General features: G+C 39.3%; 1 protein-coding gene across 1 annotated transcript in view; it reads right to left on the bottom strand.

The window, feature by feature from the left end:
• The window catches only part of LOC137632313 (protein piccolo-like), an 80,682-nt gene extending 65,631 nt beyond the window's left edge, over nucleotides 1–15,051 (bottom strand). The window contains exons 1-2 of the mRNA XM_068364230.1: nucleotides 14,893–15,051; nucleotides 8,330–8,671 (exon numbers count right to left, since the gene is read on the bottom strand). Of these exons, the coding sequence (XP_068220331.1) occupies nucleotides 8,330–8,671; nucleotides 14,893–14,935 (385 nt within the window). The 5' untranslated portion in view covers nucleotides 14,936–15,051. The remainder of the gene's footprint in view (nucleotides 1–8,329; nucleotides 8,672–14,892) is intronic.
• Nucleotides 15,052–19,210: the final 4,159 nt, after the last annotated feature.

The raw sequence follows: 19,210 nt of genomic DNA, 5'->3' as shown, positions 1-19,210 counted from the left end.
GCGCAGGGTGTTGTGCAGTCCCTTTAGACTGCCCAGAAGAGCGCAGGGTGTTGTGCAGTCCCTTTAGACTGCCCAGAAGAGTGCAGGCGAGTACTGCCGCCCATTACGGCACTGCTTAGGAAGTTGCTGGATAGCAACTTCAGTGGAACGTTGGAGCGCAGGTGAGCGCTGGCGAGCTGGAGAGTGCCAGCGAGCCAGAGGTTATCGAGGGAGCTACGGCAGTGGAGAGCGCAGATGCGCAGTGGATCGCTTGAGCACAGGAGAGCGCTGTAGCTTGAGAGAATGCTGTAGTATAGGAGAGCGTTGGAGAGCTGGAGACCGAAGTTGCACAGGAGCACGCTAAGGGTTGGGTGAGCGCTGGCGAGCTCGGTCTGGAGAGCGCAGTTGCGCTGGCAAGCGTAGGTTGGCTGGTGAGCGCGGGCGAGCTGGCAAACATTGCTCTCTATGGCGAGGTTGAGCTGGAGAGCGCTGGCGATCGGGAGATCACTGGGACATTGGAAGGCGCTGAGAACGAGCAGGTGAAGGCTGTTAGTCTAACGCTCACCAAAGTGTTGTAGAGCGCTGACGAGCTGGAGAGCGTGGGCGCTCTGTAAAGCGTGATGGAGCAGGCTGGAGTGTTGGCGCACAGTTGCATGCTTAGGAAGAGCCTCAGGAGGCAGCACCGGAAACAGGAACGGTGATGGTAGGTCGGCTGGTAAGAAGTACAGGAACAGGGATGTGCCCTTTGGAAGGGCGAACATCCACCGATGAAGATCGCGAACCATCTACAGAAGAGTCCAGGACAGAAGTCCGAGGACTAGCAGCAGCATCATTGGGAGAAGGTTCAGGAACGGGCGAAAGTCGTCGGCCAGGAGACGACTGAAGCGGAGACTCCTCTGCAGGGGGACTTCTGTGATGGTGAGGCTGAAAAGATGAGGAGGCGCCTTTTCACCAATGGTGAAGGACGACTAAGGCAAAACAGAGGGCGAGCTCTGCAACGGAAACCCCCTCTAGGGGCCGTTGGATCAGCAAACAGACCATGAGCAGCAGCAGTCCTCCGAAGAGGAGTCTCTATGAGAGAACTTCTCCAAGGGGAAGAAACACCTGCAGGAGAGACGGATGTAGGACTAAGTTTCCCCCTCAAAGGATGATCAGGACTAGTGGAAACCAAGTTGGTAGCAACAGCTGGAGAGTTTGGCAGGGCAGGGGTGTCGTCAGAAGCCACAGAAGACACCTCTGACATCACAACATCGACGAGAGCAAGAGGATCTACCTCTGAAGTTGACGACAACGGCTACACACTTGCACCCTGGAGGATGAGCTGCAGCAAGGAGTCCTTGGAGGGCGGACCCAGAAGCCCCAAGGATGACCATACCTGTAAAACAGAAGACATAGACAAGGCCTCACCCTGGGGGAGAGGTGGGGCCGCTTTGCTAGGGGAGGCAACACCATCTCTCGAGGACCGGGGTTGGCCGTAATTAAAGAAAAATCGAACTGGTTTGATAATGAATTACACGAAGAGAAAAAAAGGAAAAGAAAAATGGAGGATAAATGGAAAAGAAATAAAAATAATGAAAATTGGCAACATTACAAAGCAGCTAGAAATCGCTACAATTACCTTATCTTAGTTAAAAAAAAAAGGCCTATTATAAAAAAGTGTGCAATGAAAATGACCCACGGAAAATAAATAAGAACCTAAAAAAACTATTAGGTCTAAAGACAGAAAGTGTTGCCTGACATAACTAATGATCCTAAATGCCTTGCAAATGATTTTATTGATTATTTTGAGGAAAAAATAAATCAAATCTGCTCCAGTTTTCACAACATCAGCGCAACAGAGCGAAGGAATACATCAGCAACAGGTGTAAATAAGCTAAGGGTATTCAAAGAGTTAAGTCAGAGTGATTATATGAGAATAATAAAGAAAGTAAAAAAAACCTACTGCGGAAATGATCCATTTCCAATTAATGATGTAAAAGATGCAGAAAATTTCACCAGACTACAAGAGACCTACCGAAACATGGTAAATATGAGTCTAACACAGGCAGTTTTCCCTGATTGTGAAAAAGTTGCTTGTATCAAGCCTGTGTATAAAGGGAAAGGTGATGCAAACAATTTAAGTTCATATAGGCCTAGGCCATTATCAAATGTGTCATATTTTTCGAAAATTATTGAAACTGCTGTACACGAACAAACCTGGAAATATCTGAAAAAATCTAATGCCATACCCGATGATCAATCTGCATACAGAGAAAATTACTCCACAGAAACAACAGTGTTAGCGATAAAAAATGACATAACAGAAATTATAGCAAATGGCAAGTGTTGCATTCTTGTAATGCTTGATCTAACTGCAGCATTTGATACTGTAGAACATACATATCTGATGGAAGACCTTAAAGCAGTGGGCATCGTAGAAAGAGCACACGACTGGTTTGTGAGTTATCTTGAAAACCGCAAAGTTAAAGTAGTAATATCAAATGTTGAATCTGAGACAAGAAAACTAACCAAAGGGATGCCTCAAGGCAGTGTACTAGGTCCTCTCCTGTTTGAAATTTACACGATTGAACTGGCAAATATACTTGAAACTCACAGAGTTAAGTTTAAAATATACGCTGATGATACACAGTTCTATTTCCCAATAGAATCAGTTGATAAAGCTAAAAGAAAGATACATGAAATAATGAATGACATTAAGGCTTGAATGTTAACAAAAAAGCTCAAGCTCAATGAAGACAAAAGTGAATGCATTATTTTTGGAAATGAGAAAGATATAAAAAGAATCGAATGCTTCCAAAGAATTGAAATAGGTCAATCGATCATTGACCTAAAGAAATCTGTCAGGAATCTTGGATGATAGACTGACAATGAACGAACATATAAATAATATGGCAAGAAATTGTAACTATCATATTAGAAACATAACATTTATTAGTAAATACTTAGATGAAAAATCTATGGCCATACTCATTAATCACCACATATTTTCAAGAATTGATTACTGCAACTCACTGTTCTATGGCTTACCAAATTATCAGTTGAAGAAAATTCAGAGAGTACAAAACAGAGCCGCTAGATTAATAAAAGGACTACACTATATGGAAAGAACTACCCCTGCACTAATTAAATTACACTGGCTACTGGTAAAAGCGAGAATTGAATACAAGCTACTCTTACTAACGTTTAAGATACTGAACCAAAATATCTAAAAGAATGCCTGAATAAACTAGAACTAGAAACAAATGTTAACACAAGACACATGAGTGACAAACATAGACTATCTGAACCAAGAACAAATAGTAAATTTGGTGAAAGGGCTTTTAGCTACTGTGTGCCTAGACACTATAATAAACTGCCAACTGAAATGAAGGACCTAAAGGGAGCAATTGAATTCAAGAAGAAACTAAAGACATTACTTTTCACAAGATCATATGATTTGGAAGATGCTAAAATCAAAGAATTGTATAAGTTATAATGAAAATGTTTCGTTAGATGATTAATATGAACCCGCCCGAGAAGTAGTTCACTCGACTTCAGTGGAGGGTTGGATTGAAACCCAAAATAAGTAAACAAGTACAGTAAAAGGGTTTACGCTACTACTTGATGGTCTCTCAGAAGAGGCCGAACGAGTAGGAGCTTCGGATGAAGGTCAGAAGACGGTTTTCCCCCCCTTCGAAGGAACCTTCAAAAGAGAAACGTCCTGTTTAGCCTTCTTCCGTCATCGCCCAAACCTCTCCCACTGGGAAGCAGACAGCTCCCGACACTCACTACCACACCGCTGACCTCTGCAGGTGGGACAAAAGGTGTGGCAATCAGTCTCCAAAGCCGACATAAGAGGTTCCGCAAGGCCGACCATCGAGTTCACAGCAGGAGTGCATGGTTGCAGAAGTCAACACACATACAATGCACACCAACACAAAGAAAAAGCACAAAAGAACTAACGGCAGTCCAATAATAACGGCGAAGAATAAGGAACGGCAACGACCGTACACCATCCGATCCAAAAGCAAAGTGGGCTAAATCACCAGTGTGTGAGTGGGAGTGGTAGCAAGCGAACCGCCCCTACCCCCGCTAACTAGCAGTATGGGTAGTTAACCCTCGTTAAAATTTAATGGCTCGTCATCTCAGCTTTGCAGAAAATAATACCCCTAAATAAATAGCGTAGGTTTGTATTCCAGTTACGGAAGAAATCTGTTTTGATGATGTAACTGTTTTTAATATATTTCTAATTGTTCATCATTTCTCATATCGTTTATTTCCTTTCCTTACTGGGCTATTTTTCCTTGTTGGAGCCCTTGGGCTTAGAGCATCTTGCTTTTCCAACTTGGGTTGTAGCTTAACTAGTAATAACAATAATAATAATAATGCACTTGGTATGTCATTGAATGCTCTTTTTGCAGAAATATTTGCTAAAAATAATGGAGACATCCAATGAAAACAAAATTTGCATCCAAATAAAGGTGGGTGCTGGTCCTAATAGATAATGTGTACAGAAAATTGATAGTAACAAACGCTTATGCAGAAAACCTCAAGCATTCATACATTACCTTGCGCACTTTTACTAAGATTGTCACGTTTTTCTTGCTGTTGTCCTTAAGTTTTTTATGTCATACTGATGCCATTTGGGATGTGCTAGTGCATTCTGCATTTCTATATACAGTAGTGAATGCAGATAGTGAGGAAAGTTTGTAAGGTAAAAAAAAAAAAAAATAGTGAAAAACCAGATGAAAAAAGAAAATAATGATTGAGCGTGTTTAAAAGATCACATGGAGTAAGTTTCAGTTAATGATTTTTTTATAACGGGGCTTAACTGCCACCCAGCTGTAACTACCACCCCCTTCTTATAAATTTAAACAGCACAGTTCCAGCTTTGCCGAATCATTCACCTATTAAAGGACGAAGGCTTGTATTCGTGTAGGAACAAAACAACCTTATAAAGTTTCAGTATGTTTCAAAATAAAACAAAAACCTACCCCTGGATGGAAAATCTCAATAACTTCCTATAAGTCAATTGCAACAGCTAATGCTGATGGAGATCCTCAGTACACAAAAGTAATTCCTTCTCAAACTAACATCAATAAAAAAAATCCATCTTCTAGTCTGATGCAAGTTGAGTAGTAAATGGATCTTACGTAAATGCCTAATGATCTTTTATTATTATTATTATTAAATGCTAAGCTACAACCCTAGTTGGAAAAGCAGGATGCTATAAGCCCAGGGGCTCCAACAAGGAAAATAGCCCAGTGAGGAAAGGAAACAAGGAAAAATAAAATATTCTAAGAACAGCAAAAACATTGAAATAAATATTTCCTATATAAACTATAAAAACTTTAACAAAACAAGAGGAAGAGAAACTAGATAGAACAGTGTGCCCGGGTGTACCCCCAAGCAAGAGAACTCTAACCCAAGACAGTGGAAGACCATGGTACAGAGGCTATGGCACTACCCAAGACTAGAGAACAATGGTTTGATTTTGGAGTGTCCTTCTCCTAGAAGAGCTGCTTACCATAGCTAAAGAGCCTCTTCTACCCTTTTCTGCTGCAGGCTTAACATGACAGCCTTCAAAAAGACTGATCATAGAAGTTCCATCATCTGAAGATGCAGGAGACCTGAATGAACTTTGGAAAAAGTATAAGTATTTCAATTAGCCATAATCCACAGACCTTGCAAACAGTATCAACCAAGTTCTCAAACCAAGGTCATAAAAAGCTACAGTATATGCTACGTAAAAGTGTCTACTTTTAATGGCAGTGACTTGAAAGATACAAGCTATCAAAGCCAGTTTCTCAATATGAGACATCAAAACAACATCAGTAAATAGCTGATCCGTGTGAAGGAATTTTTGCTGTAAATTACTCAAGAAACATAAGTAACATCCTGTTTACTTAAAAACAACTCAAGCAGAATAAAAACAACTCAGCAGAATAATTCCATTTACTGGATTATGTGAATGTTGAGGTTTAATTGAAAAGCTACTTTAAGGTCTACAATCAGGGTTTTCCTGTATACTGTACTGTACCAGTCTACAGAATAGAAAGGCAGCACATTACAATACCCTTCCTGCTCTTAAAAAAGTTAATCCTGGAATACCTAAAAATTCATGCAAAACTCACAAAGCATTAACAGGCAGATAAAAAAACATTAAAGCAGTATCATAAAAAATAACTATGCCCTATTTCAAACAAGGGCTCAATAGCTATAGTTGTGGGAAAGAAGAAATCATAGCCACACAGTATTCATGAGTCCATCAAAAGCCAAAACCTCTCCACCAAATAGTAATGCACTGTCATTCGTTACTCCCAGTCTTTATACTGTAAACCTACAACAAGATTTAAAGAGATCAAACAGATACTCTGCAAGGAATAAAGAGTTATCCTGGCTAACTGTCTTACTCTACATATTCTTAAATAAAAAAAAAAGTTAAAAAAATCACGAAAATGGTCACTTTGCTGTTCACCAAGAACTTCTGAAAACTAGTGGCCTCTACTGAAAGACATACTGCTACCCAATCATTAAGGAAGTAAACAACAACAGTGACTGGTTTGTCAAGAGGGAAAAGAAAGCTCATTTGGTCTGAAGTGTCATAACAACCTATCCACATTGAAGACTCCATGTGGTCAGCGGAGAGATCAACCATTAGAAGTGTCTTTAAGAAAATGAGAATGAAAATAAATGCCTAAATATATTTCAACAAAACAAGTAGACAAACAATAAATCCTTATCTCTGCTATACCAGGGTTCTTGGCAATGAATTTACAGCAGAGATATCATGCCAAGCTACAGTATTTTCCTACAACAAGCTGTTGACAAGCTCTTACATAAAGCAATCATACTTTGATAACTGTTTACTCCTCACAGACAGAATATTTTGGCAGTTAAAAGAACTTTCTAGGACACATCTTTTTCTAATACCAGGTCTTTTGTTTTCAAGTGGTTACTCATTAAAAATAAATACTATTTTACAAAAAAAAAAAAACACTTTCAAATGCTATGGTTAAAGAGAGATACAGTATACTGTATAACAGACAAGATACACTTATTTTTGTTGATTTAACTGAACCCATTTAGATGCAACCGCAAGAATTCAGTTTATTTCATCCAATTTCAAATCAAATTTCATCTATAAAAATATAATTGCAAAGACTTATCTATGATCTATGAGTTACAGGAATAGCACGATATTAGTTCTTGAATATAATTCCTCTATGGCCAAAACTAAATAATTTCATAAAATAATTGACTGAAAAAATAAATTTGGCAAGGTATCAATTCACAAACTCCAAATGGGATAATATACAGAAACCATTTGAACTAAAACTTGCTTTATAATGCATTGCCTCTAGCATTCCAATAAAAAGCTTTTGCACAATGGTACCGACTTCAATGTTATTTGTTGTTAAGAAGTCTTCTGTGAACTTTGATAAAAAAATCTTAAATTTTCTATTACAGTAGTGCCTCAGGTTACAAGGAATTTTGAATATGACCATAAATATTTAAATTAGCTTATAGTATTGCATTGGTCTCAAGGAAAAAATTTTACACCATACTACAGTAGTCTTTTTTTTTTTTTTTTTTTTTTTTTTTGTGGACAAGTACTAATGTGAGAAGTACAAAATCAGTCACATGAAGCCAATACACCACTCACAGTATTAACGCTGAATTCACATAATGTTTACCCCATTTTCATGCTACATGTATTTTAAGTATAAGGTAAAAACAGTTGTCTATGGATAGGTTCATTGTGAAAATGGAACATAAGAATGTAAAAAAGACAACCAAGTGTCCCTAAAGCATAAATTGAGTGATTCAGTTAGTGGTAGTGAACATACCGTAATTCAAAAGAGAGAACTCATAATTTACCAAAAACTATTCATAGAGGAACATTATCCTTCCAATCAGTAACCCATCCCTTTTCCTCCAGTCTAGTCTCTCACACATCCGCCACGAATCTCCTCTAGTGGTAAAGTGAAAGCCTTTTTTATCATTATTTCTATTTAAGGTTGCAATCTTCCTCCCAGAACTAATTAATCAAAAACTTGTAAAATGAGGAACTACTGTATAATTCATAATTCTAAAAATTCAATAACTAATGAAAAAATCTTTTGTGCTATCCATGCAACTTGGGAACAGTATTCTCTATCAATAAAGTTAACATACAGTGCACTGAGCTTACTTGCTTATACATCACAGGCAACAAAACAAGAAATGTTGAAACCAAAAATTGTAAAATACTATACCAAAAATAACCTCTGAGATTGCCAGTCAAAGTACCCATTATTACCATATTAAACATTACCATTCACATTTCTTCACTAAAATCATAAGACAAAAAATCATAAATCTTACTCACCATCTGGATCAGAACTACCACCCCTGCCATAGCGATGTCCATGGTAGTGATGCCCATGGTAATAACCAACGTAGTAGAATCGGCGTCCACCTGAGTAGGACCATCGACTCGGTGAACCGAATTTCTGATAAGTACGTCCCCCACTTGTCCATGACCCTTTACTACCACTAACACCACCATAGGATGAACTGGATGACCTGGAGGAACTACCCTTGGAGGATGATCCTCCACCCCAACTCCATCCTCCACCACGAGACCCTCCCCTAGAACCACCTCCTCTACCACCGCCACCTCTACCACCACCCCTCGCTTCAGTCTCAGTAGTCAGGTACAGCAAAAGCACTGAAAATGATAAAAAATACATCAGGAAAACAATTGAAATTTTAATGAAAAAACCTATCATTTTTATGCTCACCTGAGGTTTATAGGGCTTCAACCTCGAAAGCTTTGCTTGCATCAATAGCTTACCTTAGAAATTTCCCATTTTCCCTCTTGCAATTGCTACCCACTAGTATACTATTGCCATATAATTGGCACTGTCTGGTAACAGGTGTGGTGCATTCTTCTGTATACGAAATCAAAGCAACTTAAATTATGACTTGACCTTACTTAAGGGAACCAGCTGCCATATGTCAAGATTCACTTCAAAATTCTTAATTTCTACATGAAAAATTTGGAAACAATTTGTATTTTTCCATAACTAATACAAACCTGTAGTTGTTTACATAGGATATATCTTTTGGTGAAGCTGTAAGGCAGCTAATAGATTGAAAAAGTGTGAGGTGGCAACCCTACCTTCCCACTGTTGAGGGTCAGTAGAGCTGCCTCACTTTTGATTGCAGGCAAGACTTCAGGGAGACAGGTGATGGCGGGACAATTTTTGTAAACAACTACAGGTTTGTATTAATTAGGGAAAAAAACAAATTGTTTCCAAATTTGTCATTTGTTCCAACACTAACAAATCTTACGTCATTTACATAGGAAGACTCATTCTTAGGTGGAAGAAGTCCAGCTTCTGGCTTAGCCATTGACGCGTGTTGTCCTATAACGATACTAGATTGTATCTAAGGAGAAACCTTGACATCTTGCTAATACATCAGTGTGTTATTGCAGGATGAGAAAAAAAAAAAAAAGTGGTTGTAGAAATTGCATCTGAATGTCTAGGTAAGTCAAGTTCTAAAAACAGGAGTCTTACATATATAGACGTCCCCAATGAAACCTTGCAAGAAAACATTGGGGACGTGAACAGTATAATTAATTATTATCTATACTAGGATACACATGGGAAGTGATTCTTACCTGCAGATGCTGAAGCTAGCTTGCAGAGGACACAAGGAGCTGTACCCCAAGAGAGGGGAAAGTTAAGAGGGGAAAATGCCAGACATACTCTCATTCATTCCAGACTTAACACGGGGAACCAATGCCCCAACCAACTACTACTGTCCAACAAGGAGCCTGAGGTCATCTTAACCCACTTGTTGTGCAGCCACCACAGAGCTGATGGTCAACATATCGAGCCTTCTGTGGGTCAAGTCTTTGAGGTAGTGGGCGGCAAAGGTTGTTTGACGCTTCCACACGTCCGCTTGTAAAACTTGAGAAACTGGGTAGGTTCATTTAAAGGCCAGGGACGTACCGATGCCCCTAGCATCATGAGCTCTGTCGTCGAGTTGGAGAGCAAACTCTATGACTGCGAATCCAAGAAGAGATCGTGTTCTTGGTGATCCTCCTCTTCGTTCTGCTCAAGCTCACGAATAAGGCAGAAAGCTGGGGTCTTGTTGCTGCTGTACATTTAAGATATCTCAACCTCCTTACTGGGCAAAGTAACAACTGATCTGGATCATTGGTTACAGAATGGAGACTCACTATCCGGTAGGCCCCGAATCTAGGATACGTGACCAATGGATCTTGAGTCTTAGCCGTGAACGCAGAGACGAAGTCGAGTGTCACTTACCCCTATCTCCTTGAATGGGTGATGTTGTATGAGAGACCATGTAGTTAACTGACTCTCTATGCTGATGCTAAAGTGAGTATTAATGCCGTATTTAATGTGAGATTACGGTATGTTGCATGGCGTAGGGGTTCGAGTAAGGAAAGCTCCAACGAAGAGGAAAGATCCAGGGGTTCTCAACCTTTTTTCAGTATAGTACCCCCTTTGCTACAAGATCATATACCCGAACCCCCTAGTAATCTGACGTCGAACAAATTGGTAATTTAGTGACTTAACTCAATCTATAATGGTACAGCATAAAATATTATCATATGATTCAAATTATATTGATCTTATTGAGATGAAACATTGACATTCCAATTATTTTAGAATGATACTACACAAGCAGGTCTGAAACTATATTTCCATTATCAACCAATGCTAAACATCATTGTGAAGGGTGTGCCTATTTGTTACAAACAAGTTTCTCAATTCAAGGAGCAGTGTTAGACAGGCAGAATCGAGGGTCATGTTCCACACTAAGCCGTAATGGATGTTTAGTTTTCATGTTCAACAGCATTGAAAATCCTTCCTGGGGCACATAAGCACTATGGAACAACAGCAAAGAGGTCATAACTAAATCAAATACATCAAGGTAAATCTCACAACTTTAAATCAGCACTTAGTCAGGGAAAGAGTTTCAAAAGCATTTCTGCAAGTCGTTCATCAACTCAAGAATTCTCATTGTAAGTTATCTAAGAAAAGGTGCAGATCCACAATGAATGGGGTGAAATGCGTCAATATTGTCCCACCGTTCTTGGAATGCATCCTGACATAAAGCCTGAGTGTTCGGGACTGGAAAACAGTACAGCGGGAGCCTAAAGTTCAGGGGTGTTGTGAACAGGTCCACAGTCAGGGAACCCCACAAAGTCCTGGGCTATCAGATGATTCAAAGACCATTCGGAACCCACTTTCTGTGTCGCTCTGCGCAGATTGTCGGCGAGACCATTCTTCTTGCCTGGAATGAAGCGAGCTGATAGGGACACTGACTTGTCTTCTTTCCATCGTAACATCTCTAGTGCTAGATGGCTAGAGAGGCTGCCTTCATCTCTAAGAGATTTATATGCTCGTACCGGGTAGCTTTCAAACTCGAACCAAAGCCCTTAGGTGTAGCATATGGGGACCCCACCCTTTCGAATGGGTACAGTGAACAATGTGGGTACCCCCACGCACCACCAAAACCTGAAAAGCCATCCAATGCTGAGCTCCCTGCTGCTGATGCATACTTTCCAATGACCAAATCAGGGATGGCGGCAGCAGTTGCATCCCCTGAGGAGACCAAAGCTGCAAAAGATTTTTTCAGTGTCTGCTTGGCCGTTGCCAATACAGACCCCAACGAAGATTCAGCTTACCTCACCTCTTTCCCTTCAGGGTGTATGCCTGCCATTGCACAGAACACGACCTGCACATGGTAATGAATAGGAACTATCATGCCCCATACAAGATGCGCAGAGGTAGTGTAGATTTACGACTGATATACTTATAAACCAGTTGCACTGCCCATCCTTCCCCAGCTCGGTACAAACATCTTCCTTAACTTCCATAACAAATACAACAACACAATTCACCTCCTGCAACTGAAGAAAAAAAAAAAAAAAAGTTTGGTAAGGAGCCGAAAGTATACAGTATGCATACTCGTCAGTGGCCTAATCAAAAGTGACCCATTTCATCTGGGAAAGGGGAGGGGCTTCCTCAGCTCGGTACAAACATCTTCCTTAACTTCCATAACAAATACAACAACATAATTCACCTCCTGCAACAGAAGAAGAAGAAAAAAAAAAAAAGTTTGGTAAGGAGCCGAAAGTATACAGTATGCATACTCGTCAGTGGCCTAATCAAAAGTGACCTATTTCCTCTGGGAAAGGGGCGGTGCTCCTCGTCTGCACCCTTCAACAGCCTGTTAACAAAATCGGAGCCTTTATTTAGTGACAGACAAGAACACCACCTTAACTAAAAGCTTTGTCATTACTTACCTAACATAGTGGCTAAGCCCCCTATGCCCTCCTTCAGACTGCCGTATTCCTACCGATAGTGTTGAAAATAGGGGAGCTATGGGGAATGTCCATCATCGTACATACACCCCACAAATACTTCAGCTAAATCAATCTCTCTAATTTTAATTACAAGGGTTTGTATATTGTGCACAAACAAACATCCTTGTTAGAGCACAACATCCAAGAATAACTGGCATAACTTTACCAGTACATCATTCACATATACTTAGGCAAGTATGCTGTGAGTAGGAATATGGCATCCTAGCCATGTTTACGTGAGTGGGGGTCGCACGGGAGCAAAGGTCCAGCAGGTACATGGCTACCCAGATGAGGTTAGGGAGGACCGGAAGGGTTTGATGTTTACTGTTGACAGTGAACTATTACAGATTTATTACCCAGATTTAAATTAGTTGGGTTAGGACGTATCCCTGAAATCAACAATATGGTAAATATTAGCAAATTAAGAGGTGGCCCGGTAAAGTTTTGGATTCAACCAAATTGGGAAATGTATTATATTAATATATTTTCCTAGTAAAGCACGTGATAACAAAACACTTCTTCTCAATACATTATTGTCGCTAATGCATACTTACAGAGAAAAAAAATATTTCAGGAATTGAAGGTCTTGACTTTTTCTAAGTTTAGTGTATATCTTTCCATGGGCACGCAAGGTAGCTCTTGTTAGTTTGTATATCTGTTTTCATCTTACTTGGCTCCTCCCCATTGCGCAATGTGACAATATTTGCTTGAATGCGCATTTGCTCCTCCCACTAATGTCGCTCCTCCAATCTAAATACTACTGGGTTCTTTTCAAGGGTTATTATTGGACGATTCATTGGTCTCTCAGTCTTGTTTCAAGGATCTGTTTTTCGTGCAATATAACATTGTAAACGATAGTATTTTGTTTTTTTCCCCATTTCATTATGGGAGAAACCCGTGATTGTCGTTTGTTTTCGGTTTTCAAAAGTTCCGGTTTCTATATTTTCATCACACGTCACTTGACTGTCATGGATCCTCCGGTATGGTTGTGTGAAATATGTCGTTATTCCTATTTTGATGTGATCGGCAGATTTCATGGGAATTATAATGGAACTCCTGAAGTAGTGAATCGTTTTCTAAGGGAGCATTCCGTATTACCTTTAAGTGTCCAGTGTGGTAAATGTGATTCGGCTTTACATTTTCGTGAGGATAGACATGTGTGGTATTGTACCAAATCTGTAAAGGAGGGTCAACCACAACCTTCCACATCTTCGTCATCTTCCGTTTAAGGTAAGAAGTGATTTAACAAAATATATATATTCAAATTTACCCCTGGTTAAAGGGGGGGTCGCAGGGGGGGCGAAGCCCTCCCGGTAGGGGTACAGGGCCCCTAGGTTAGGTTAGGTGGGTTTGTTAGGTTCTGTGGTGCCCTGAAAATTACTGTGGCCTTAAGGGGGGGTCGCAGGGGGGGGCGAAGCCCCCCCCGGTAGGGGTACAGGGCCCCTAGGTTAGGTTAGGTGGGTTTGTTAGGTTCTGTGGTGCCTTGAAAATTACTGTGGCCATAAGGGGGGTCGCAGGGGGGGCGAAGCCCCCCCCCCCGGTAGGGGTACAGGGCCCCTAGGTTAGGTTAGGTGGGTTTGTTAGGTTCTGTGGTGCCCTGAAAATTACTGTGGCTTTAAGGGGGGGTCGCTGGGGGGCCCTACCCCCCTCCCCACGGTAGGCCTAGTTAGGGGTATGGGGGAGGGGTGCTGGAACATTAATTATTCATTTATTGCAAATATCATTCAATGCCCCAACACCCTCCCCCCCCCTTCCCCCACCCAAAACCCCGGTTCCCAGAGGGTGTCCCCCATAATTGGTGGGATGAACTAGGGTATACATAGTAAATCTCTAAATCGGTTGGTTTGCAGTCAAAATAAACGTTAAATTCATTGAAACCACACTATTTCTGATGCAACAAATATATTTTTATTGCATTTTTCCAAATTTGGCTGAAACTAAAAATTTACCGGTGGCCCTTTTCCCATTTGAACCTAAGGGTTCCTGTGAAGTTATCATTGTTATGTAACCTGTTCATATGGGGGAAATGTGCAATTGTTTCTCAGTGCACATTTGGGGGTAAGAAAAGTGGTCTGCAAATTATCTAAGCACGCAAGACCAGGCAATTTGACTTGACATTTAAAATCAAACTCTTTAATGTCATCCTAAAAGTCCGAGAGATTCATCATAGTTAAGAAATACAACAAACATGTCAAGTTATATTTACTTAACAAACCACATATACTTACTTATAAGAATTTATAGACCTAAAATTCTGGTAGCCAGTGTAACAAATATACTTCAAATTCAGGTTTATGACCAAAAGCTTTGACCAATTAAATTGCCATTGGTGTAGAACTTCCAAACAAGGAATTTACCTACTGCTGTCAAAGACTAAGCTACTAAAATTCTAAAGTCTACTGTATAAACTTGCCAGGCCTAACATCTTGACTATAACACCTGAAGGATAAAAATACTTCAGCCTCAACTAAACATTTTAGCTTAGGAAATGCGCGTTATTACTTCGCTAATACTATTTCATACAGCATATGCCATTAATTTACCTGTTAATAATATAAGAGGTATAATTCTTCCAGCGAATTTCATCGTAATGGTAGTTAAATTTGCGATACCATAAGTAACAAGTTACTACTGACGTACTCCTTACACTCAGCAGTAACACTGACTTCAAAAGCTTGCGCTCACTCCTTCTCTGACATTGCGTCTGTGAGGCGCCAGCTAGGGTTACCAGATTATTTCGACTGGATTATCGTACATGAGCCTTAGAATTGTCGTTTTTCAACCAAAATTAACGTACATAATTTCAATATAATTATTAAGGAGTTACATGATTGACTTATTTCAAAAATTTTAATATTATTTTTAATTAAACACATACACTTGTATATACCTAAGGTATGTATCGTACATCGTACCGGACCTAAAATAATCGTACATGTACGATAATTATCGTACGAATGGCAACCCTGCAGCACCCTTTAATCATTTCTGTGAAGTTAGGCTTACCAACACAATTATGAAATTTTATACAAATTTGTAATAGAAATCTATACTATTTCAGACTACGGAACTTCTTTTTTTTTTTTTTTTTTTACAGTTGAGCCTTATTCCTCAAGTCTTCTAACAAATTCAACTGGGTGCTGTTGTAGGAGAGGTTTTAAGTACCGAATTCCTTAGCAGATTCATCCATGCTGTAAGAGTATGCTGATAGTTGAATCGTCGTGTATTGCCTTTCTTGCTGTCAAAGACCTTTGTCGATTAGTATGAACATATAAAATACGTTTTAGTCTCTTAAATGAGGATTTAAGGGTGGAATAATGATTAAAGTACTGTTCTGTTGCATGAAGTGTTACGTAAGGGCAAAGATGAGGCTACTATTCTATAATAACTGTACATCATACACGTGTTCTGGAGTATAGCTAACATTTATGTTTTGTTTATAAACAGGAGCAAGTTCATGTCTAGACATTTAAAAAGTAATTCAAACTTCAGCATTTGCAGACAACATTTGCAGCACATTGCGTAATATCTTTATTGCTGAGACTATGGTGAGGATCGACGCATAGAATGAACAGTACAATACTGTCGGATATTTGAAGCAAATTAATGTTAATAGACTTTCGAGTTAGTTGCCAATCAAAATGTGGTAATGTTATATGTTTGCATGATGATCTATGTACCCTAATCTCGTATGGGTAGAAATTTGAAGGAAACTAAATGGGGGTTATCATGACGACGGGTCGAGCCAGTGGCCAAGTTTCTCGTTTGGTAGAGTGATGGGAAATCCCCTCCTATGGGAAGGTTCAAGACCGAATTCAAATGTTTGAGATCTTAAAATTCTCTCTCTCTCTCTCTCTCTCTCTCTCTCTCTCTCTCTCTCTCTCTCTCTCTCTCTCTCTCTCTCTCTCTCTCTCTCTCTCTCTCTCTCTCTCTCTCTCTTATACACCTACACACCCAAATATATATAAGACTTTTAGTTATTAATATTATTATTACTTGCTAAGTTACAATCCTAGTTGGAAAAGCAGGATTGCTATAAGCCCCGAGGCTCTAATAAGGAAAATAGCCCAGCGGGGAAAGGAAACAAGGAAAAAATAGTGTGCCCGAGTGTACCCAAGACAGTGGAAGACCATGGTACAGAGGCTATGACACTACCAAGACTAGAGAACAATGGTTTGATTTTGGAGTGTCTTTCTCCTAGTAGAGCTGCTTACCATAGCTAGTGAGTCTCTTCTACCATTACCAAGAGGAAAGTAGTCACTGAGCAGTTATAGTGCAGTAGTTAACCCATTGAGCGAAGAAGAATTGTTTGGTAATCTCATTGTTGTCAGGTGTGTGAGAACATGGGAGAATATGTAAATAATAGGCCAGACTATTTGGTGTGTATGTGTGTAGGCAGAGAAAATGATGCTCCAATGTAGTAGTCTGCCCAGTTAAAAGACCCCATAACTCTCTATCGGTAGTATCTCAGCGGGTGGCTGGTGCCATGGCCAACCTAGTAGCAATATTTTTTTAGTTATTGTCATTAACATGAATTATTTTACTCCTCTTTGACCAGCCGATTCTATGACTAAATCCTGGCCAGTGAAATAATAATAATAATAATAATAATAATAATAATAATAATAATAATAATAATAATAATAATAATAATAATAATAATAATAATAATAATAATGTTAGTTTCCTCATTTTCTAAAGTAAATTCTATAATGGTACCAATGAATTAATGATTGGTAAAAAATTTTCGAGATTATTTTTTTTTTCTAGATCATGTGAGTACCAATATTGTGACTGATATAGAACTGCAATGTCTTTTAATGATTTTTCAAAAAGAAATATTCTTCCAATAAATGATGATAGTAATAATAATAATAACAATAATTCTATTGTCATTATTAATAATTATTTTACTTATGTTTATTGTTCGTAGTAATTTTATCATTACAGTTGAAATTTTGACTAGTGTTGACAAACTGTGTTGATAACCAGCTTAAGCTTAATTTTGATTGATTGATTGATTGATTGAAAGTTTTCTGGCATCCTGACATCTAAGGTCATTGACGCCGATACCATTTACTGTATATGAAAATTAAAAGAGAATTCGATTAAAACCATAAAATATTAAGCAGTCATTACAATAGTTAAATAGTTTTCAGAAGACCTGCTTCTGAAATAAATCTAAAAATTCCGCTCGCATAGTAAGACACATCATGTCCAAGAATCTTGGCAAGGATAAACCTGCCATCCTCACCTCGAGCCTCAAACAGATATCTATTTCTTAAGTTAGTAAAATTAGGGCATTCGGTCAACAAATGTCTCACTGTTAAAGGTACTAAGCAGTCCTCGCAATACGGTTGGTGTTGGCCCTTCAGCAGAAACTCGTGTGTCAACCGTGTGTGACCAATACGGAGACGACAAAGAGTCGTCTCCCATTTTCGGGGAATCATGTTATACCTCCAAGGTGATATGATATTTGTTACTTCCCTCATTTTATTGCCATCTTGACTATCCCAGTGCTGTTGCCATTTATCACAAACCAATTTCTTGATGTAAGGTAGGAAATCGTTACATGGAATGGGATACCTCCTTGGTAGCAACTCGGATGCTGCATTCTTCGCCAGTAAATCTGCCTTCTCATTCCCAGACACACCTACATGTGCTGGAACCCAACAAAATCGAACAGTTATACCTTTCCGTCCAATAATAAAAAGCCATTCTAAAATCTTTAAAACTAGAGGGTTACTAGAATTAAAAACTTCTAAAGCTTGAAGAACACTCCTTGCATCACTAAAAATTGTAAAATTACCCTCCTTTTCCAAAGCTATTTTCTCAATAGCGGTTAATATGCCATACAGTTCGGCAGTAAATATAGAAGCTGTTAGAGGAAGTGCACCTCTACAATTAAAATCATTACTATGTACTCCAAATCCAACGCCAACATCAGATTTGGAGCCATCAGTATATATAAAAGTCGATCCTCTATGTTCTTCAACATGTTCCATAAAAAGAGACCTGGATTCTAAGGCATTCAAATTCTTCTTAACTCCAATAAAGTATCTACAAAAAGATATGTCAGGTAATTTCCATGGAGGCGTTGCTGATACCTTGAATGGAAGCACCTTATTTCTAATTATATCCAGATTGTTTAATAATTGGTTAACCCGAAACCCAAAAGGTTGAGGAGATTTTGGGTGCAGCTCAAAGTAGGTTGAGTGCCTTACAAGGCTTGCAGTCTGAAAGGCTAAAGAATTGGGGAGTCTTTGCAATCTAAACCAATACCGAATAATAGAGGACACTCGGTAAAGGTCCAGAGGCAACTCCCCAGCATCAACAAGGAGACTTGTGATGGGGGAGGTTCTAAAGGCTCCTGTGGACAATCTAATGCTAGCATGATGTATTGAATCTAGTATTTTTAACCGGCTTGGGGTTGCTGAGGAGTATATTTCGCATCCATAACTAATTTTGGAAAATATCAAGGCCTTGTATAATTTTAAAATTGTATTGCGGTCTGCCCCCCATGATGTATGGGACAAGACTTTTAAAAGATTCATAGCTTCAACACATTTAGCTTTTAATGTTTTTAAGTGAGAAACCCATGTAAGCCTACAATCAAATATCAACCCTAAAAATTTGGCTTCACTTGCACATGGGATCCGTTGACCTTTGATGTATATAACCGGGTCTGGATGTACTCCCCGTATACGACAGAAATGGACAATTGTAGTTTTACTTGTTGAGAACTTAAATCCATTCATATCGGCCCAGTGGATAATTTTATCAATAGAGAGTTGGATTTTTCTCTCAACCATTGCCATTCTGGCTCCAGCAAATGATATGGAGAGATCATCCACAAATAAT

This window comes from Palaemon carinicauda, chromosome 41 (genome assembly GCF_036898095.1).
Source record: "Palaemon carinicauda isolate YSFRI2023 chromosome 41, ASM3689809v2, whole genome shotgun sequence".
In the NCBI taxonomy this organism is placed as follows: Eukaryota; Metazoa; Arthropoda; class Malacostraca; order Decapoda; family Palaemonidae; genus Palaemon; species Palaemon carinicauda.
Note: the sequence above shows the minus strand (reverse complement) of the source record. Positions and strands in the feature narration are given on the sequence as shown.